The following is a 22,678-nucleotide window of genomic DNA, read 5'->3' on the forward strand; positions in this document are numbered from 1 at the left end:
CGCGGCCGCGCGCCCCCGGCGCACACCCCCAGTCAATCAGCATCACAAACGCACCTCGCCCCGCCCCCTTCGCGCGCGCCTCGGGAAGAAGACTACAAGTCCCAGAAGGTAGCTCGCGCACCTCGCCACGTGTTTTCTCCGCCCGCCAATGGGCGGAAGCGCCGCGTGAGCCTGCTCCCGCCCCCTCGGCGCTCTCGAGCCAATCGGAAGGGGTAGTGTGTGTGTGTGTGTGTGTGTGTGTGTGTGTGTGTGTGTGTGCGTGTGTGTGTGTGCGTGTGTGTGTGTGTGTGTGTGTGTGTGTGTGTGAGGGAAAGTGGGAAGGGGGACCCAGCTCAGGACAGGGAGGCCCTGCTCGCAGGTCCCGGGGTCCGGGTGCCGGCCCGAGAGCTTGGTCCGCAGGCAGCGGGCGGGTGGTGCCCCCTCCTGCCCCCACCCCGCGCGTGCGCGCCCCAGCCCCTCCCTCCCCGCCACCCTCCTCAGCTCCCGCGCGGCGGCGGCGGCGGTTCCTCTCCCCCTCCCCCCAGCCCTGGCTCCGGGGGACCCCGCGATGCCGGTCCGCACCGAGTGTCCCCCGCCGGCCGGTGCCTCGGCCGCCTCCGCGGCCTCGCTCATCCCGCCGCCGCCCATCAACACCCAGCAGCCCGGCGTGGCCACCAGCTTGCTCTACAGCGGCTCCAAGTTCCGCGGCCACCAGAAGAGCAAGGGGAACTCGTACGACGTAGAGGTGGTGCTGCAGGTGAGCGCCGGGCCGGGCCGGCCGGGGCCCGAGGGCCTCCTCGCGGCGCTCACGGGCCGTGCCCGCCCTCGGCTCCTCGAGCCCGCAGCCGCGGACCAGGCCCTCACCGCCGGGGCCTCCTGCACCCGGCGCCTTCCACCCGGGACCTGCTCCGCCGGTGTCTCACACACTCTGAGCCCCAGACCTGAGCTGCCCCTCGGACCCAGAGCCTGTGGTGACCGGCTCCTGGCAGACCCTGAACACTGTCCAGACTTGAATCCCGGGGATCCGGAAGCCCTGCCTTGTCTGGCCGTCTTCTGGCCTGGGTCCTTCTCCCCAGACCTGTCGCCCCACACCAGTCCCTCTCAGACCCTGAAGAACTCTCCATTGGTTTCCCCAGACTTGGGGCCCAGGCCAGATTCTGACAGACCTGAGACACGATCCCCTATTCTCAGACCCTGGGACCTCCCCGCTCTGGTGGTTTCCTCTGTAGGAGAGGTTGATCAGCCTCCTGAGACTGGGGGAGCATCCTCCCTCCTTTGGCTGAGAGCCCCGAATCCACACTGATCCTTCCCTCGTCCCTGTCTCCAAATAAACCAAGTACTCACACCCTGGGTGCCAGAGTGGAGCTCTTCACCAGTCTGTTAGGATCTTACCCCGTGGGGTCCCTGATACCACCTCCTACTTCAGTTTCTTAATGGTCCAGGCACCCAGCTGCCCTCTTCCCCCAGGCTTCTCATAACTTCCTACCCAGTTCTGTGGCCACTTCCCATCAGCTCCAAGTCTTCACTGGCCTCTACCCAGACTTTGATCTAGCTCATTACTTGGTCCAAGGGACCTTCTTTCAAAGTGTTCTTAACTTTATCTACATAGGCATAGGGCTTCCTCCGAGTCTCTGATACCAGTATACTGGGAAATCTAACTCACCCAGTTTTTATTTTGTGTCCACTCACCTCCCCCTGTTTGACCTGGATTTCTGAGTACCTGCTGCCAGTCCCAGATCAGCTTTGGAATTACAGCTTCACCTGCCCAGGGCCTTTCCTATGCCTTACCTCTCTCACCCAGATGTTGGCACACTTGACAGTTTTTCCTAGCCAAAGGAGCTTGGTGGTGGTAGATACTCCCTTTTATCTCCCTTCCCCACAAACTATTCTTCCTCAGTTTTTACTCCTGCCTACTTGAGGACCCACTTTCCCCCTTCCTTTACCCATTCCTTCTGATACCAAAAGCCCCTCCAAACACCTGTCCTTTGAAAACCCTCTCAGAAGCTTAAAGGCCCTATATGCTGCCTCACTGCCCTCCTTTGTGAGGGTGGACAGTATCTGTTCCTCATGCTCACTCTTTGCCCTCTTAGTCTCTCTTCTGAACAAGTAGACTTTCTACTCAAAAGACAGTAAGGGTGCCTCTTCTTTCTGCTAACTGTAGAGCATTCCTCAGTTCCTTTTTTTCTTACTGCTTTGTGAGAGTAAATAGTTTTCCTTCTGGCTTTGGCTGAGAAAGCTGCATCCTCATGTTAATTGTGTCTTTGATCTGTAAATTTATAAGTTCTATCATGAGCTGTGATATTTATTGTAATTAAAAAGCTACTGTAGCTGAGATATTTTAGTCCCATAACTCTATGCCTAATGTGATTCATTTTTTTTTTTTTTGCTTAAAATGTGAGACTTTATGAAGGTCAGACTGTTTTTGTTTTTTCCTGATGTTGTTTGTTTTGTTTTAAATTCAGCTAATCATAAAATTCTGGAAGTAAGAATACTGTCATGTTTGGACAGTCCCAAGTTTGTGCCCATTCGATGTTTTCCAGTGTGATAAGTCTACTGATAGAGTAGCTAGGTGTCTAAAGGAGTCTGCTTTGGTTACTTCAGTGACTATTCCTTTCTGTGATTATTTGTGTTATTTCTGAACTCTCATCAGGTGCCAGTCTCCTTGTAAACCAATAAAAGCCGTGATTGAGTGATTGACTGATGGTCTTCCAGCCATCTGACTGATGGCTGGAAGACACTTAAGTAGGATGTCTGATGGTGGGGGCAGTGGCCATGCCAAGGAATGCCACCCTACATCTGGATTGGTGAGCTGCTTATTCACATCATTGCGACTTGTTAGTGGCATGAGAATTGCCCCACCATCTGGTTTTTCAGCCAGGACAAGTTTCTTAGACTTAGCCTTCTCAGAATATTTCTCCTGTCTTTCATAAGCCTCTTTCTTTTTCTTTTCAAGCACCTTTATTGACATATAAAATTCACATACTATATAATTCACCTATTAAAGTATACACTTCAGTAATTTTTAATATATTCAGAGTTGTGCAGCCATCACCACTACCAAATTTTAGAACATTTTTATCATCCCCCAAAGAAACCTTCATACCTTTCGCTGTCATACCCCATTCCAATCCTAGGCAACTGCTAACTTTTTTAAAATATATTTGCCTGTTCTGGCTATTTCATATAACTAGAAACAATATTTATCCTCTTGTGACTGGCTTATTTAACTTTGCATGATATTTTCAAGATTCATGAAATTCATCCATATTTTAGGATGTATCAACATTTCATTCCTTTTTATTGTTCCAGTGTTGATTGTATGGATATAACAACCTTTTGTTTATCCATTGATAGACATTGATGTACATCAACATTTGGGTTGTTTATACTTTTTTGGCTATAACAAATAATGCTGCTATGAACATCTGTGTACAAATTTGTTCATTTATGGTTGTTTTTGAGATGGGGTTTCACTGTATTGCCCAGGTTGACTTTGAACTCGTGGACTCAAGTGATCCTCTTGCCTCAGCCACCTGAGAGCTAGAATGTAGACTTAGCACTGTGCTCAGCTCATGTACAGATTTTTATGGCTGTAGGTCTGGTGGGTACAGACCTAAGAGTGAAACTGCTGGGTCATATGGTAACTCTATATGTAACATTTTCATGAACTACCAGTCATTTCTAAAGTGGCTGTCATTTTACATTTCCACCAGTGACATATGAGGATTCTAAATTTGCACATCCTCTCCAACACTTGCTATTGTTCATCTTTTTGACTGTCATCATCCTGATGAGTGTGAAATATAGCTCAGTGTGGTCTGTGTTTGAATTTCTCTGGTGGCTGGTGGTGATGAGTATCTTTTGTGTGCTTTTTGGAGCATTTTCTATTGGGATATTCCAATATAGTGTTCCTCAAACCTTTATGGGGTTCTGACTGGATCTTTTTTCCCCCTTACTGTGACTACTTTTTCCCTCTCCTACCATTCTAGAAGCCACCAGTAGAGTGAAGCCTGGGTCCCTTTAAAAGGAATATTAAAAAGAGCAGCTGTTGGACACAGCTGTGCTGTGAGACTTCCTTGCTGAACATTTGCCTTGTTATCTTTCTCATTGAGATTCTGCCCCCTCATTTGGTGAAAACTGTATGTGTTGTGGGGTAATTTGAGTTCACCAACCATCATCAAGATCAATTTGGGCAGAATAGGAGAGACACATGGTTGAACGGAGGCCAAACAGAAATTCTGATTCTTGAGCATGTGATAATCCATGCAAATACGAGCCAATTTACAGTTCAATTTTTAATCTTATTAGCAAGTATCCCTGCCACCTGATACCCTTTCCAGCAGCTGTGAAACCCCAAACTATACTGAATTCAATGAGAATTGCATACATGAAATTTAAGGCCTCAGGTTAGAACTTTTAATAAAAGTTCTTTGCTGAACCATATTAGTGTGAATCAGCTGTTTTCCGTAATGTCCAATGCCAAGGTCAGCAGATGAGGACACATAAAATGCTTTGGCAGTTTTCACATGGAATACCTTTGTCACCAGCACCAAACTGTGAAGGCACTTTAGCTTTATTGAAGCTCAATTGCTTCGGTGCTGACATCATCTGGCTGACCAAGTTCATTACAGTTTTTAAGGACTGCCTTAGTATTTCATTTATGGTGTAATCGACACAAATCTGATAAATGCCACAAAACTTTGCAAGTTTCTTGAAATGAGACTTAATTTAAAATGAAAGTCTTATTGTGCTACAGGTACCACTAAACCTTGTTTTGCTTTGATTCAAAGGTTATTAGGCAGAGTTCCAGAGTTCGTGACAATTGGATTCATTTTAAGTCACAAACTCACACTCTGCCTGTTCAGGGTGAGTCTGTATAGATTTGGATAAATGTACTAGTCAGTATGCTTTCAGCCATGAATAACCATATTTTGCATTTCAAAATAGTTTACAGAACAAGTGAACCTATTATCTCACATTGTAAGGCATTTGGAGGCGACATGGTCCCAGGATAGTTAATTAAGGGACCAAAATTCTTCCATCTTACTGGGCTGTCATCCCTAGCATTGTGTGGCCTGTTTCTCCTCCTGATCTCTTCTTAATGGCTATTTTAAGATTGGACTCTGCATACAGATACTACTACCACCAGGGGAATGAAAAAGGCCATTTCTTCCTCATGTGCTTCTTGGAAAGCTAGTGCTCTTTTGTGGGTGCACCCAGGAGATTTTTCACACACATCTGATTGGCCACAACTGGGTCACTCACCCCTAAACCAATGACTTGTAAGGAGAATGGGGGCTTGTGCTTATCTTAGATCCATCAGGGTTGACCAGATCTTTTTTTTTTTTTTTTTGCGGGGGTAGGGTATGGAGGATTGACCTCAGGGGCACTCGACCACTGAGCCACATCCCTGGTCTTATTTTTTGTATTTTATTTAGAGACAGGGTCTCACTAAGTTTTTTTAGCACCTCACTTTATGCTGAGGCTGACTTTGATCCTCCTGTCTCAGCCTCCTAAACTGCTGGGATTACAGGTGGTGCACTACTGCACCCGGCAGTTGACCAGGTCTTTCAGTATAGGGTAGCTGCCAGAACAAAATCTAAACCCTGCCTGCATGAAAAAAGAGGAAATTGGTTGTAGGCACTTGTCAGAGTCTCAGCAACCAATAAGTGGTGGCTACTAAACCTCAAAATTTACTATGTCTGTTATTCCTATTTATTTTCGGCTCATGACTCTTCTCATTAAAAAACTCAAGCATCTGTATGTGAATAGACAGGGCAGACATTTACAATATAATCGGAATTTTGATTGGTATTTTGCTTCATAACTAAAATTATACCATGTAAGTCTTCATAAGGTTCTGTTCCTGAATATTATTCTCATTTCATAAAGAAATAGTGTAGCATGGTACTTTGGATAAATACCAGGGCAGGAGTATATTTTTTAGTCTAGTGATTGAGTAGCAAGGAAATAAAGGGAAGCTAGTTAGACATTAGAAAGTCAGACCCAGGTTTAGGGATGATACCCATGTGTACAGGTAAATAGACCTGGTGCTTAATAACGCACAATGTAGATGAACTTGTGTTGGAGACTGAAGAAAATGAGATTTGAGAAGTGGGCTCACTGTTCCCAAAAGGAACTTCAGTCCCAAGATTCCATCTTAAGGAAGTTGAGAGGGCCCCGAGATCAGTTTGCATTGTCAGAACAGGCACATGTATAGTGGTGCAGTCCCAAAGGCTGGTAGAACCTTTGGCTACACTGTCCTTGCACTGACCATCAGGTCTACCTGCTCTAGCCTAGCCTCACAGGGTTTCCAGAGTACTCCCCCAGCATGTCCAAGGTGTATTCATTTGTGTGTAATGGTCTGTGTGTCCTTTTCTTTTCAGCACGTGGACACAGGGAACTCTTATCTTTGTGGATACCTGAAGATTAAAGGCCTTACTGAGGTAAGCACTTGCTCACTTGAGCTAGAACTGGGAAGTGGGTGGCACACTCAGCAGTCCCGCAGGGTTGAGGGCAGGCAATCCCAACTCCATTTCTAAGCATTGTTATCCTATAGGGAACATACAGTGCAGTTCTGATGTGTCCTGCAGAGAAGTACACACATCCACAAATGTTTCCCCCTTTGGTGGTAAGGATAGAAACTAGGACCTGAGGTATGCTAAGCACACATGCTCTACCATAGTTCTGCCCCCTCATAAATCATTTAAAGAAAAATTTGTAAATATGTCACAGTGTGATCAAAACTATTCATTTTGTTATATTTTTAAGTAAAAATGTGTGTATATATATGTGTGTGTTTAAGTATATACATACACATAAATATATACATGGTGAGAATATAGGTACTATAAGTACCATAAGTTTAGTAGTCTCTGAGATAAGCATCAATCATTCAAGAACTGAGCTTCATTGAAACATTGAAAAGTGGCTGTCCCATCTTCAACCTGATAGGTAAAAGTAGAGTGTTTTCCTTCCTTAGATCTTAAGTTTTCAAACTTCAGAATTCCTGGTATTTAGAAGGTAAGAAAGAGCATCCCTTCTTTTCCATTAGTGGGTAAACAGGAAGAGGAAGGAAGGACTGACTGGCCACTGAGCTCTGCTGTGAGTGCCTGGATGTGACCTTTCTGCAATGTCCTGTGGCCTGTTATCACTTCTTATAGTTTTGATGACCCAGCAGTATTGGGCTGTGTCCCTTACTCCCTCAATTTCAGTTTCCTCATTTGAAAAGTAAGGATCAAAAATCTGCTCTGCGTTTTTAGTGAACTTTCTAACAGGAGGAAGCCATGTTAGAGTAAGTGGCAGGCAAGAATATAATATGAATAGAGGATGAGTCCCTCTGGTTCTCCTGCTTTACTTTGCTTTTCTTTCTTTCTTTTTTTCTTTCTTTTTTTTTTTTTTTTTTGGCCATGCACTACCACTGAGCTATACCCCCAACCTCTACCTACTCTTCTATATTAGGAGATGAATTGAGGATTTCCTGTGAAATTTGTTGTTTTGACAAAAGGTATCATCAATCAAGTAGGGGTAGAAAGTGACAGTAAAGGATTTTAGCCTAAAACAGAAAATGCTCAATTTGTAAGGCAGTAGGTATGTTTGTTGGTGGAGCACAGAATATAAATATTTAACTTCATAAAGAATCCAGCAAAATGTGTAGCACATTGGAATGTTAACTCCAAAGCCAGTCATTTGGGTCATAGGAAGCTGCACAGAAATGATAAGTAACATTAGAAATCTAGACACAGTAGACAGAAATGCTAACGACTGTGATCTCTCCATTGGAAGCAAGTTGCCTGAGTAAGGGACTTACTGAGGGAAACCCCGTGAGTCAGGAACAGCAGTGCTTCTTTAGGAGCAGGGACTAGCATGGCCCTTCACTGGGGCAGCCAGCCCACTGGGAACTCTAGGCTCTTTTCCCCCCATACTTTTGTGGGATTCGTTGTTACATATTCATACATGCACACAATTTAACAGTATTTTTCCCCAGTATCTCCTCTTTCCCTCTCTTCCTTCCTCCCCCTGGTAACCTTAGGCTCTTAATAGAACTGTAGGGACTCATTCCTTTTGGCAAAACTGCTCTTCAGATAGAATGACCTCTGAAGGTCACAAGTCTACCCCTACCAAGGTCAAGCGATGAACCTATGCTTCCAGTTAAAGAAAGGTCCATCTTTTTCCTAGGGTTTGCAAGTCCTGCTCAGGCCTCAGATGCTTACAATTATTATTATTATTATTTTTTTTTGTACTGAGAATTGAACCCAGAGTTGCTCTATCACTGAGCATGTGCCCCAGCCCCTTTATATTGTTTATTTTGAGACAGAGTCTCACTAATTTGCTGAGTGTGTTCTTGAACTGCCATCCTCCTGTCTCAGCCTCCTAAATCACTGGCATTATGAATGTTTACTACTGTACCTGGTAGAATTTTGGGGGGTGGGGAGATTTTTCCCCCCACATTTTTTATATTGGTGCATTATAATTGTACATAATCAGAATTATTTTTAAAAATAACTTTACTAGTAGCTTTATTGAGCTATAGTTCACATACCATATAATTCACCCACTTAAATTAGAATTCTAGATTTCTAATGTTATTTATCATTTCTGTGCAGCTTCCTATGACCCAAATGACTGGCTTTGGAGTTAACATTCCAATGTGCTATACATTTTGCTGGATTCCTTATGAAGTTAAATTTTTACGTTCTGTGCTCCACTAACAAACATACAATTCATTGACTTGGTATATTCATAGAGTTGTACAGCTACTTGATAACTTGTAAAAATTACATATCTGATGTATGGTTGCTGTAGATTATTAGTAAAATGCAGAAAACTGTAATTAATACGAATGAATTTTATACCTATATTTTTTATTTGTTTTATCATTTATAATTGTTAGAATATCAGATTTGTCCTTTATTTGAGTTAGACCATGTAAATGGTATGGGTCTTAGTCTTAATAGTCACGATGTGCAATATTAAAAATTAAATTGAAGATAATGTGCCTCACATTTACAAAAGCACAGCTTTATGGTTTATTCGTGTGCCTTTTAAAATGAAATCCCAGTATCATAAAGAATGTGTGTTAAATAACATCATGCATGCCTGAGCCAGCCACCATTATACCTTTCCCAGGAGCCCAGCAACTGGCAGGGTCCATGGTTGGCCCTTTTACTAACTCCTTAGATGAGTTTGGAAGCTTCAGTCGAGGTTATGCTCGACTTTTTGGAAGCAGAGAGATGGATCACACACTAACCAAACTCACAAGACACTGATGTACAAACAAAAGTGCCCATTTACTCTTGGAATGAGGTGCTTGCCTATTCTAGAAGTTCTCATTGACATACTGGCCAAATGAATGTTAATCTCTCAAAAGACAAGACTGCAGGAAAGCCAATGCACACATGATCTGACAGTTTTGGGTGAGCCTGGAATCAGTGAGAGCTGTTGGTTGATGACTTCCATGACTGAAACCCATTGCCTGCATGGGGGTAGGGGCTGTTGCTGCTTACCTGTCTCCCTCTTTGATTTTTTTTCCCCTAATATTCTTCCTGCTGGCATGTGTTTTTCTTTGCCTCTGTAAATTACTCCCCATTAGGCTACATAGTCAAATGCTTGAGTTTCCTGTGCTGATCCTGAGAAATACTCAATCTTTTTTTTGTAGCTTCTGTACATATTGAATCTCATTCACTAAGCATTTATTTAATTTACCACAGTTTGGGGGTACCTTGTAGTTACGCTGACACACTGCCTAAAGTATTTTAATATTCTGTCAGTGCAGAATCATTCCTTAGGAAAATTAGTGGTTTAAATCATAAATCATGTTTTTTTTTCCTTTTTTAGTGCTGGAAATGGAACACAGGCCCTCATGCATACAAAGAAAGCACTATAGTACCCCTACCTCTAATCTATAGTGCACACACACAAAAAGGTTAAAATGCTCATTTAGGGTCTGAGGATGTAGGTCATTGGGTAGAGCAACTGCTTCAGTGTGCTAGGCCCTGGATTCAATCCTCAGCACAAAAATATTTTTTAAAATAAAATCACAATATCTTATTTTGATATTTTCCTTTTGCCATAGGAGTATCCAACACTTACGACCTTCTTTGAAGGAGAAATAATCAGTAAAAAGCATCCTTTCTTAACTCGAAAGTGGGACGCCGATGAAGACGTTGATCGGAAACACTGGGTAAGTAGGACTCTGCTCTCAGCAGTCCAGAGACTGCTGGAGAGCTGAGGGACTCTAGGAGCCAGAGACCTTGTCCCTTACCAAGAGGCGTTTGGGGCTTTGCAGCCAGAGGGTAACTGATTCCCACACACAAACTCCAGTTGTTTCATCTTCCTTTTTCTTCCCCCCCCCCCTTTTTTTTAATGGTGGCGATGCTGGGGATTGAACCCGGGGCCTTGTGCATGCTAGGCAAGTACTTTACCACTGAGCTATCTCCCCAGCCCTCCATCTTCCTTCTGAAAAGTTTAGCTACTGACCAAACTCCTCTTAAATAGCACACAGCTAATGATGGCAACCCCTGAGTTCCATATACAGCTGTGGATAGCTGTCAGAATCTCAGCAGTATCCCTGTTCTTTACTACCTGTGTCCATCCTCTAATTACCTCTGCTTGGGACACCCCTGTGAAACAGACAGCAGTCCTCTCTGATATTGTGGTTGACCTGAGATAAAAATACCAGTGATGGAAATTTAGTGGGAACTTAACCTTGTATTGTTTTGTTCTGTATTTGCAGTACTAGGGATTTAATTCAGGGGCCTTTTACCATTGAGCTACATCTCCAGCCGTTTTTTTTTTTTTTTTTTTTTTATCTTGAAACAGGGTCTGGCTAAGTTGCTAAGGCTGGCCTCAAACTTGAAATCCTCCTGCCTCAGCCTCTTGAGTTGCTGAGATTACATACAGGTGTGTGCCATGGCACCCAGCTAGAACATTGTTTATTTTCATCCTGTCAGGACAGATACAGAGCAAGCTTAACCTAAGGATCAGCCAGACACCATGGAAAAATCCAGGCTCCCCACTTTTTATCTGCCGAACATACCATGTTCTTATTCCCCAAGAGTGAACACTTAAAAACAACATAGGGCTACTGTCCTGGCATCTTTTCTCTGGTTGTCAAGTCTTGTGTGTTCAGAAACTGTTTCTCAACCTATCATTGAAGACTTTGGCTTAGTTGACATGGTGATGATACATTTTTGTTTAATATGGAGAAAGTCCAATGTTCTTATCCATTGTAAACCCACCAGAGATGACTGGGTCAGTAAAGAAGATTCTAGAACTCACTCCTCCTGCTGCCACACAACCCCAGCAACTAAACTCTCCCTGATTCTGGGACCACAGCCTATGGCAAGGACTGCTGCAGACTCTTGTCTGTGTCAGCCTCACTGTGCATCACCACTTTGCTTATTGATGCTTTTCAAAATTTTGGGTTTCAGTTCAATTTAACTTTAAACTTGAGCCTTTTAAAACATTTTTCTGAAAATTATATGTTTTGAGTACAGCAAGTGAACACCAAAAGCTAGATAGTCACTTATGTGTTTTTAAAATATGAAGAGAAGAACAAGATTCAGGTATCCAAAAGGTTGGGGGAGCCCAAGTAGTGTGTGATGGTGTCTCTCAGAGTTGGTAGGCTCCTGAACCCACCCTTGCCCAGGGCTGGGCTTGTCTTACTTGGCTTACCACCTCACCAGGTGGCTCCTTCTTCACCTGGAAAACCCCAGTGTACGAAGTTTATCCTTGTAATAAACCATACACTCTCTCTCTCATGCAACTGTGTTTGCTATTTCAAATTGGTCCTGCAAAAAGCATAGTCTTTGAGGCCGGTGACGGTTCAGTCCTCAGCACAAATCAAATACCTGGAAGCATCTGTTAGTTGCCCCATTAACTTCCAGTAGAACATTGGACTAGACTTTGCTAGACTGGATTGAAATATTCAGGGTGAGAGAGAAACGAAGAAGGCCACGGGTCACCCCGGCCTGAGGATGGAACCCAGAACTTCATACACAAGAGGCAAGTGCTGTACCACTGAGCTACATCCCCAGCATCAATGTGATGTTTTGATTCATGTACGCATTAGGTAATGATTAACTCAGGATAATTAGCATAGCCCTCACCTTGAACTTTTATCACTGTTTTTTTAATTTAAGGTGTTTTTAAAAAACAAAATTAATACATATTTATTTAAGACAAAAAACTACAGGGAAAAAATTGTGTATAATGACAATACCTAAAGCTAAAACAGCTGTTAGTCTCTTCCTGAATCTCTTTTGGGTATATACAGTTAGTCTCTCTATATGTGGGTTCTGAATTCATGGATTTAGCCAACTACAGATAGATTTGGGGAAAAAATTACATCTGTATTAAATACGTGCAGACTTTTTTTCTGGTTGTTAATAATGACCTAGTTAATACAGTAAAACAACTATTTGTATAGCATTATATTAGGTATTAGAAGTAACTTGGCTGGCGCATACCTATTATCCCAGTGACTTGAGAGGCTAAGGCAGAAAGATCACAGTTTGATCAGCCTTGGCAACCTAGTGAGATCCTGCCCCCCGCCCCCCCCCCAAAAAAAAAAAGGACTGGGGATGTATCTCTGATAAAGCTTCCCGGAATTCAATCCCCAGTACCAAAAAAAAAAAAAAAGGTAATCCAAAGATGACTTAAAATATATGGGAGTATATGTGCAAGTTGGTATGTAAATGCTATCCCATTTTAAATAAGGGACTTGAGCATCCACAAATTTTGATATCTGCAGAGGGTCCTGGAACCCATACTCTGCAGATACCAAGGGATGACTATACCTTCTTTTGTCTTTTAAAAAATGGCATCATAAGATTCAGTTTTGTAACCTATTTTTAGTCTGTTTTTTCTTGGGGGCTGGTAGGAGAAAGGGTCTCACTATGTTGCCTAGGCTGGCCTCAAACTCCTGGGTTCAAGTAATACTCTTGCTTCAACCTCCTGAGTAGCTAAGACTAAAGACATATGACTCCTCACGTAGCTGTACGGTCTCCTTTTAAAATTTAGCCACATTATATCTGTTTGCAATTTCTACCTAAATTGCTGTCCCAAACTCCTATATTATGTCAATGGACCAATTTTACTATATCCTCTCTCCTTTGTGGCTATGCTGTCTAGTGATTCTGCATAGTTCGTTTTGCTCCTGTGGATTTACTTTCAGAGATCTTCTCATTAGTTACTCGTAGCTTTCCTGTGTTTGTGATAGGGTGTTCTAATAGGCCCTTGAAGTTGCAGTCATTTCCCATCCTTCAGCCATTTCCTCAGACTATGTTAACTGGGCAGGTGTAGTTCAGCTGTGCCTTAGCTGGAGACCTGGTGTCTGCCTCTAGTTCAGGTCTCTGTTCACTGAGGATGAACACAGGCTCCTTCTCTACTACCTGGAATTAGTTGTCCTTCAAGCCATTAGTTCTGATACCAGCCCCTCCCTCTGTTGATCAATATTGTACTCTGTTTTTTGCTTTCAGGGCAAGTTTCTGGCTTTTTATCAGTATGCAAAATCATTTAATTCAGATGACTTTGACTATGAGGAACTGAAGAATGGGGATTATGTCTTCATGAGGTGGAAGGTAAGGTCCTATCCAGGCCTCTTCCAAAACTTCCATGTGTGCTCCACATACCTCTCTACAGAAGGCAGGCCTCCCAGTCAGGGGCCTCTGTGCCCTGTGCTTGTAACAGTGTCTTCATGGCAGGGTCTTTATACACTTGTAAAAAGCAGCCACAATTCCAGAGCACACACTGCTGAGGCCCCAGCTGGCTTTTCCGGTCACACTGACAGCAAGTGGGCTGTGCCCAGGTGGGTACCCTCTGACACTGTTGTTTGCATCTTCTTCCTTTCCCTTCTCTCACCCAGGAATCCCTTTGAACTTCCAGGTTGAATCATCCAAGTGTTGTGTGGGTTCAGGGCAACTTTCTTTGAACTTAGTCATCCATTGCACCCTGTTCTACCACAGGCTTAAATGCCATCAGAGTGACTGGTCTCCTTACCATATCCCTTCCCCAGGGCCCTCTGCTTCCTGCAGCTCAGGAAATGAGGGACCAAGAATGGAATGTAGATTTCCCCCTCACCGCCCTGGTTGATTCAATGGTTTGTCCCTTGCCCGAGGAGTCCTTTTGCTCCCTGCTCTGATAGCAATATAGGTATAGACACAAGATGGCAAAATACTGAAGTAGATCTGTTAATTTACTTTGGGGACATGCACCACTCTCATCCCCTAGTGCCTTATTGTAGGAAGAAAGCTATTTTAACATGAAATCTTGTTGACTTTCCTAAAGACAAAGCATCTAGAATAGTGGTTCCCCATTTTTATTTTGTGAAGTCAATCGTTTGCGGGATGGGGATCATGACTCCTTTACCAGATAGGTACAAGGTTTGGTGAACAAATGCTGAGCCCTACCCTCCCAGCTTGCCATCTAACAGGAGCATGCCAACTAAACCTTTAAAAGAAGCATCTTTTGTCCTAATTTGAAATCTTAAAAAAAAATTGGCAGGGCTAGGGATCAAACTCAGGGTCTTGTGCATAATAGGCAAGTGGTCTGCTACTGAGCTACATCTCCATCCCTAAATTATGTTTCAAAAGTATAACTTCAGAGGTTGAATAAGAGTGTCTTTAAATTTGGGGTTGGGGGCGGATTTGGGAGCATAGCTTAGTGGTAGAATTTGCCTAGCATGTACAAGATCCTGGGTTCCATCCCAGCACCACCAAAAAAAAAAAAAAATTTGAAAGCAATGGAGTTGTCTTCGAAAAATTTCTCAGGGTGACTCACAAGTGAGCCTTTGGTTGATATCCTGAGGCCCTGGGGCTTCTGACCTAGGCTTTCCAGGAGAATAATAGCAAGGGCATGGCCTTTCAACTCTTGGTGCCAATACAGTGGCAAACTTGCCTCTCTTCGTCATGCACCTGGTCAAGATCAGTGCTGTTCTGGTTGTTTGGATGAGGTGTAGAGTTTGGAGATGTCACAGGGTCTCCTGGCAATCAATCCACTCCCAGAACTATCACAGACCAGAAGTGACTCACTATTCTAAAGCTGATCGAGAGCCCAGTTACAGTTCATGGGAACTGGAGCAGAAACATACTCCTTCCAGGTCATTTCTGTCTGTGTTCTCTGAAATATAGTTGAGCAGGTGACTGTCATTGATTTATCTATTAGGTGCTTGGGGCTGTGGTACTTTCTTTGAGTCACTAATCCTGGTGAGCTCAAGACAGTTTGCCATGGAAGTACATAAAATGCTCCAGCTGCATGTGGGCACTATCCAGAAGTCAAGCTGAGACCCAAAGGCTTGCTGTCACCCAACAAGTCTGGCTCAAAATATAAAGGTCATACTTTTTTCTCACATGGTCCTTAGAACCCCTTGATGCTTAACAGGGCGGCGTCAGGGGTGGTCTGAGAACACTGTCTGTTACTGACGGATCCCTCATCTGTGTGCAGGAGCAGTTCCTGGTCCCAGACCACACCATCAAAGACATCAGTGGTGCTTCCTTTGCCGGCTTCTATTACATCTGCTTTCAGAAGTCAGCAGCCTCCATAGAGGGTTACTACTACCATCGGAGTTCAGAATGGTAAGGCCCCCAGTGGCCGGGGGCCATGGCAGATGCTGCCTGCCCGCCCTGGCTCTCCCCTGGCTCATCGCACCCAAAAGGAAATCTCTCACCCTGCCTCTGTATGGATTTCATGCTCTATTTGGGTGCTGAGGCCCTATTTAATTGACTTCAGTTGCTCAGAATAGGGCCTTATTCCCAACCACAGAGCAGACTAAATGAAATAAGACTGAAATATTATATGAAAAAGTTCATTTCTAAAATGCCTTCCTTTTTTTTTTTTTTTGGCATTGCTGGGATTGGAACCCAGTGCCTCATGCATACTAGGCAAGCACTCTACTTTTGAGCTATACTTCCTAAATACTTTTAATACTTTAATTTTGGCAATGTTCATCTCATCTTTCTGACTTTACATTTATTCCTCCCAAATTTAATCAGTAACTAAAATGTAAGTTACTCCTTTGTGAGTTTTTGGCAGCCAGTATTCATCCTACATGCACTAGAGACCATGTGACTTGACAGTCCTGCTCTGTGTTCCTCCAAGGTGAAGCCAGAAGAGCACCTCAGTTGCTTGCTTTCGCTACCTTTTGGGGGACCCTCCTGCCTCTTTGCTGCTTCTTTAAGTACCTTGCTATACCTGGCTGGTGAGCCCTGTCATGAAACACCTGATTTCCTCTCAGAGGGTGGAAGCACTTTATTTTCTTTGAAATGTTTCATTCTTTGGTAACTCGGGAGTGACCCTAGGCTGGACAGACTGAAATTCTTAGTACAGTGGCCAATCTTGTAGTCATGATCATTGGGTTTTTAGTAATCATTGCTTTTTAAAATCAGATTGATTGATTGATTGATTGATTGATTTTTAGTTGTTGATAGAGCTTTATTTTATTTCTGTGAGGTGCTGAGAATCAAACCCAGTGAGTGCTTCACACAAGTCAGACAAGTGTGCTACCGCTGAGCCCCAGCCCCTGCCCAGTAATTATTGTTTTCATATGAGTTTATAAAACTTTTCATAATCCTTTTTATTAAATAACAGCTTTATTAAGATTATTTGCATTTCATACAATTCACTCTTTAAAGTATACAAGTCAGTGATTTTGGAATACTAACAGTTGTGCAACCATTAACTTTAGAATACATTCATTCTAGTGGGGCACAGTGGCACATGCCTGTAATCCCAGCAGCTTGGGAGGCAGAGTTTACCACTTGGGAGGAGGATCACAAGTTCAAAGCCAGCCTTAGCAACTCAATGAGACCTTATCTCAAAAAGGGCTGGGAATGTGGTTTAGTGGTTAAGCACTCTAGTTTCAATCCCCAGTACTAGGGGGATAAGGGGGACATCCAATGTCCTTCCTTCCTTCTGGGGATTAAACCCAAGGTCTTGCATGTGCTAGGCAAGTGCTCTGCCATTGACCCTTATGTTCACCCACCCAGCCTAGAACATTTTCATCACCATAAGGGGAAACCCCATCCCCCTTAGCCATCACCCCCACTCTTTTTCCCCTCCCAGCTTTAGTCAACCACTAATCTTTCTCTGGGTATAGATTTGCCTGTTCTGGATATTTTGTATAAATGGAGTCCCACAACATGTAGTCTTTTGTTTGGTCTCTGGCATTTTTTGCTAAGAATAATGTTTTAAGGGTTCACACATATTGTAACATGTATCAGAACTTCATTAAATGATTACCAAATAATTTCCCATTGCATGAACATACAACATTCTATTTATCCACTCCTCAGTTAATGGACACTTGGGTCATAGCCATCTTTTGGCTATTCTGAATAATGCTGCTATAGGAGTATGAGTGTACAAGTTTTTTTGGTTCCTGCTTTCAGTTCCTTTGATTATATACCTAGCAGTGAAATTGCTGGGTCATACAGTAGTTCTATATTTAACTTTCTGAGGAGCCGCCAAACTTTTCCACAAGCAATGCATGAGGGTTTTGGTTTCTTCACACCCTCCCTAATACTTGTTATCATGTCTTTATAATTATAGCTATCCAAGAAGCCGTGAAGCAGTATCTCATTGTAGTTTTGATTTGCATATTCCTGATGGCTAATGCATATTATTATTATTATTTTTTTTTTTGGCAGTGCTAGAGATCAAACCCAGGGCCTTATACATACTAGGCAAAAGCTCTTTTATTATTATTATTTCATTTTTTTAATTGGGGTTTTGTTGTTGTTGTTGTTGTTTGTTTGTTTGTTTTAGGGCTTATGGTACTGGGTATTGAAACCAGAACAGTTTACCACTGAGCTATTGCTAGCCATTTTATTTTATTTTATTTTATTTTATTTGGGGGGGGGGGTACCAGGGAATGAACTCAGGGGCACTTAAACCACATCCCCAGCCCTATTTTGTATTTTATTTAGAGACAGGATCTCACTGAATTTCTTAGCGCCTCACCATTGCTGAGGCTGGCTTTGAACTCTCAATCCTCCTGCCTCAGTCTCCCGAGCCACTGGGATTACAGGCATGCTGCACCACACCAGTTTTAGGGTGCTTTTTTTAATAAGACATGCTACAGTTGCTTCATAATTAGAGCAGAATGTCTAAAATCTGTTCACCTTACACATAGTTCAGGAGAATTAATACATACACCCACAGAGATCAAATAGGTTCAGCTTGTGAACTGTAAATGAATTAGCAAAGCCAGATGTTGTAGTACCCATCTGTAGTACCACTACTTGAGAGGCTAAGGCAGGAAGATCACTTGAGCCTAGGAGTTCAAGGCCAGGCAAGACAACACAGCAAGAGCCCATCTCAAAACAAAACAAAATGAATTGGCTTTTTAGGCAGAATTTGATTTGTCAGGAACTCTGGTTTAGGGGTTTTCTAATATCCTTTGCTCAGTGGGCATGAAGTAACTACTTCTCATCCTGTCTCTTTCTCTGTTACAGGTATCAGTCCCTCAATCTGACCCATGTCCCTGAACACAGCGCGCCCATCTATGAATTCCGGTGACAGCGGTTCAGAGCGGCAACCAAATAAAACTGAACTTGGCAACAAAGAGCTTTGCCAAGAAAATTGTGTACCTGCCAGAACCAGGAGAGGTGTGTTCCTGTTTCTTCACAAGCAGACTTGCATCAGAAAGCATGAATGTTAACTCACAGAATCCAAGGAGCGGGGCTGACCGGCGGGGCAGGTGGAGGAAGCCACCTCCCTTCCTCCTCCCTCTCTGTGGCAATTTGGTCGTCATCTGTCTCTAAGCTACCTTAAACGCACTTTTCCTTCCTGCACAGCTAATTTCTACATCACTGAAATGCCCATCCCTTCCTCGGCCCTTGCCTCCAGCCGAGTAGAAGGTCAGCTCCCGGGTCACCCTCAGCCTTGGTGCTCAGTAGTCCCCGCCCAGGCCCCTGTCCCTCCCCCAGTTGCTTGTCGGGTAGCCCAAGGAAAGGCAGAGCCCCAGCGCACTTCTGTGCCCCCAGAGCTCTGTACAAGGAGTTGGCCAGCTGTGGCAGCATTTGCTGCCAATGAAATGAGACCTCATCAGTCTTTGGTCCCAGTGCTTCGTGGGGTCAACGGGCATTCCTGAGCCCTGTACTGTTAACAATGCAAAGCTAGTGCGTGGCTGTCAGGTTCACCTGGGCCTGCTGTGGGGATCACTAAATTTAAGGCTTCCAGATCCCTGGCAGGAACAGATCCCAAACCTGCTTACTCAGTACGTTTGCTCCAAACTTTTGAACTTGAGGGCAATACTAAACTTAAAAATAAGAGTTTTTTTATTACAAAATTATTTTTATGGTCCCTTTAATGAGGACCCAATGGCAAATGCACAATTATTCAGAATTACATTTTATCGTTTTCACATTGAAAACAGCAAATGTTGACTTAGTAATTTTTATATCTATATCTATATGTATATGTATATTTAATCAACCAGCAGTTTTGAAACGAGTCATCCTGGTACAAAAGTTTTGCAGTATCGCATAAATTATAGTGCTAAACCCAAGAGCTGTTTTGGGGCCAGTTTAGCCTTTGTACCTCCTCCTTTTGCTACTCAAAACAACAGTGCTTCGTGTTGACCTTTCCACGAGGCCAAAGGGGTCTTCGTTCTCCAGAAACAGTGACTGAAATGGTGGGATGAGGGAGGGGTGGGAAACATGAACATACTCAAATAACTCGAGGCTCATGTGCCAAAGTGTGTGTGTGTGTGTGCGCGTGCGCGCGCGTGTGTGTATGTATGTGTGTGTGTTTCGTTTGTTTTGTCTTGTTTTAATTTTTCTAAATGTTTAAGAAGCTTAGTGTGTTGGCATCAATTGTAGCCCACAAACATGGGCAGGGCTTTGAGGAATTGGCATTTTTCTGGTGATTTATAAGACTTAGTCTGAACACAAGAGGAAAAGCTTTAAAAACAAGATAGCATTGGAGCTGAGGATGTGGCTCAATGGTAGAGCACTTGCCTAGCATGTGCGAGGCCCTGGGTTCCATCCCCAGTACCCCAAGGAAGAAAAAAAGCATTGTAACCCACAGGAGCAGAGCAACCTACAGGTTGCATGTCCATAGGCAGCATAAAAGAACGCACAAAGCCCTTCAGTAAGATGAGTGGTAGGGAACGTTTTTTATTCTTAAGAAGTGACTTTCCTTTTAATGACTTATGTACTGTATGTTACTGAGACTGAATGTTAGGGGAAGCCTTAAAGGAGCAGATTTTGGGAAAGTAGCCAGTGGGCACTTGTGACATGTAAATTTGTAGTCCTAAGACCATTCAATAAGATCAGGACCTGGCAATCCTAAAAAGTTACTCTGGTAACTTTGATGGAAAAATCATTCACATCTATTTCCAGAAATGAGTCCAAAATATTTTTGGACCTTAAAACTCAAGCTAGGTGCAGTGGTGTGCACCTGTAGTCCCAGCTGCTCGGGAGGCTGAGTTAGGAAGATCACTTGAGCCCAGGAGTTTGAGACCAGCCTGGGCAACATAGTGAGACCCCATCTCAAAAAAATAAAAAAAAAAAAACCTACCAAGACTGGCTCTGGTCACACTTGTGAAATGCTCACTGTCATTTCAGTTAAGCTGAGGGACATCACAGAGTAAAGGAGGACAAGGGGCTGCACTGGCTTTCCTCATGTGACACACCATTCCTCTTTGCCTCAGCCCTCCTCTCCCAGCATCCTCGAGGGATACAGACCCCACTCAACCTGGTTGGAGGGGGTCATCCCCAGAGCTGGGGCTTTTGTATGTGGCTCATTTACAGGAACTGCTGGTGTCCTTTTGTAGACCAGTCAGGCCAGGTTCTGTCGTAGGGATTCTTCTCTTTTTTTTTTTTTTCTTAGCTAGGTAATGAAGAACTCCAGTTGTACTGGGGGAAATAAAGATGTGATACCTTTACCAGACTCTTCAGGCATGTCTTTAAGGAAGATTTGTCCACTCAAAGTCTGCCCACGGATCACAGGGACAGGACTAAGCATTTTTCCACCTCCTCTTAGTAACTCCCAAATGTTCCACATCAACTCCTTTCTCTCTGTCCTTGAAGGACCTGTGGGGAATCATCTCCACCTGTAGTTATTCTTTCCTCAACCTTCTCAGTGGTTTACATGCCTCTGATACTATGTGCAATATTTTTGGTTGACACTTGCAATCCATCATTAAAAGATTAGTGCAGATTTCCTACCAAGGTCTTCCCCTACCCCAAATGAGCCTGCCATGAGGTGGGGTCCTAGGGATTTGGCCGTTCTTACCCCACTGCTCAGAAAGCTTCTACTCTGCCGTCCCCAGCCTCAGCCCTGTTATGTCCTGACTTACCCTTCCACCCACCCATCCTTCCAAGGTTGATAGAGTGTTTCAGCTGCAGTCCAAAAGCAACTAGACAATGCCTAATGTTAAGTAGAAAGTCAATCTGTGTGCTGGTTCTGTTGGCAATGTTGAAATCATAAACTCCAGGGGAGCAAAGGGGTTTTTCAATGTCTTTTGCTTTCAGAAACAGGGAATTTATATTCTAAGGCCTTGAATTGATTTTTTTCCTCATAAAATAGTCTGATAAGCTAATTTTTAAAAAGAAATGCCATTAAGTATGTTGCATTGTGGTTTAAAATTACTAACGAGTTCTGAGAAAGAAAAATATTTGATTTTGGATCTTAAATGTTTTTAAAAATTAGATTTGAATGGGCGCAAAGTATGAATATTTTGTTTCTTTATGGAGGACATGTGGAAAGGGTTTAAGGGTTTGGGATGGGAGAAGTATTTTGCAGAGCTATCAATGTCCAAATAATTTTTAAAAAATAATAAAGGTATTTAAGCAGTGTGTGTGTCGTATTTTCTAAATCAAGAGAGTCCCATTAGCAGAAGCCACTCCTTTTCTGGCCCTTTGGCTGCAGAGCTCTCCAGGGCTGGCCAGAGACCTGTGTAGCCAGGAAAGGGCTGAGGCCCTTTCAGGGGAACTATTACAGTGGTCTGATTGCGCCTGCCTTCCATTCTGGAAGTTTTCAGCCAGCCACTGCACACTTCTATTAGAACTCCATTTTGTTAATTCTATATTTTTTTCAGAAGCTTTTTTTTTTTTTTTTTGCACACACAGGATTTATACTTTTAACAGAGAAAGTCAGTCACAATGGCTTACTCCTGGCGCCTGAGGGCAGGAGGATCACAAGTTTGAGGTCAGCCTGGGCAATTTAGTGAGACCCTGTCACTAAAAGTGGGGGAGCGCAGTGCTGGGGATATACAACTCACTGGTAGACATCCTGGGTTCAATCAGAAAAATGAAAATATGCAGATGGGCTGTCCATTCTCTGCTTTGCAGTCTGGTGTTGCAACAGGTGATCCAGTTGCCAGGGTCCATAGGCCATTCTTTCTACTGTGACCATGGTCCTCTGAGGGAATGCTAGAACTCCAAATCATAGGTACTTAAATTCCTAAAAGGCATGGTATGGTGGCACATGCCTGTAATCACAGTGGCTCGGAGGCTGAGGCAGGAGGATATCACAAGTTCAAAGCCAGCCTCAGCAACTTAGCAAGGCCTTAAGCAACTTAGCAAGACCATCTAAAAATATCAATTTGAAAGGGCTGGGGATGTGGCTCAGTGGTTAATTATCCCCAGATTCAATCCCCAGTACCAAAACAAAAAACAAACAAAAAAAAAACCCATGCATGGCTGTGTCCTGAAGCCAGATGGCACCAAGCTCTGGCCCTTGATTGTGCTGCATC

The 22,678-nt window shown here is 43.5% G+C and overlaps 1 protein-coding gene across 1 annotated transcript; it reads left to right on the plus strand.

Annotated features, from left to right (window-relative positions):
* The first annotated feature begins 399 nt into the window (after window positions 1-399).
* On the plus strand, window positions 400-21,779 carry GID4 (GID complex subunit 4 homolog). Its single transcript, XM_081271205.1, has 6 exons — window positions 400-736; window positions 6,366-6,425; window positions 10,055-10,162; window positions 13,461-13,562; window positions 15,424-15,554; window positions 18,432-21,779. The coding sequence occupies exons 1-6, from the start codon at window positions 548-550 to the stop codon at window positions 18,493-18,495; spliced, it is 654 nt and encodes a 217-aa protein (XP_081127331.1). The 5' UTR covers window positions 400-547; the 3' UTR covers window positions 18,496-21,779.
* Window positions 21,780-22,678: the final 899 nt, after the last annotated feature.

Source organism: Spermophilus citellus (assembly GCF_964194105.1).
Source record: "Spermophilus citellus genome assembly, chromosome: 17".
Lineage (NCBI taxonomy): Eukaryota > Metazoa > Chordata > Mammalia > Rodentia > Sciuridae > Spermophilus > Spermophilus citellus.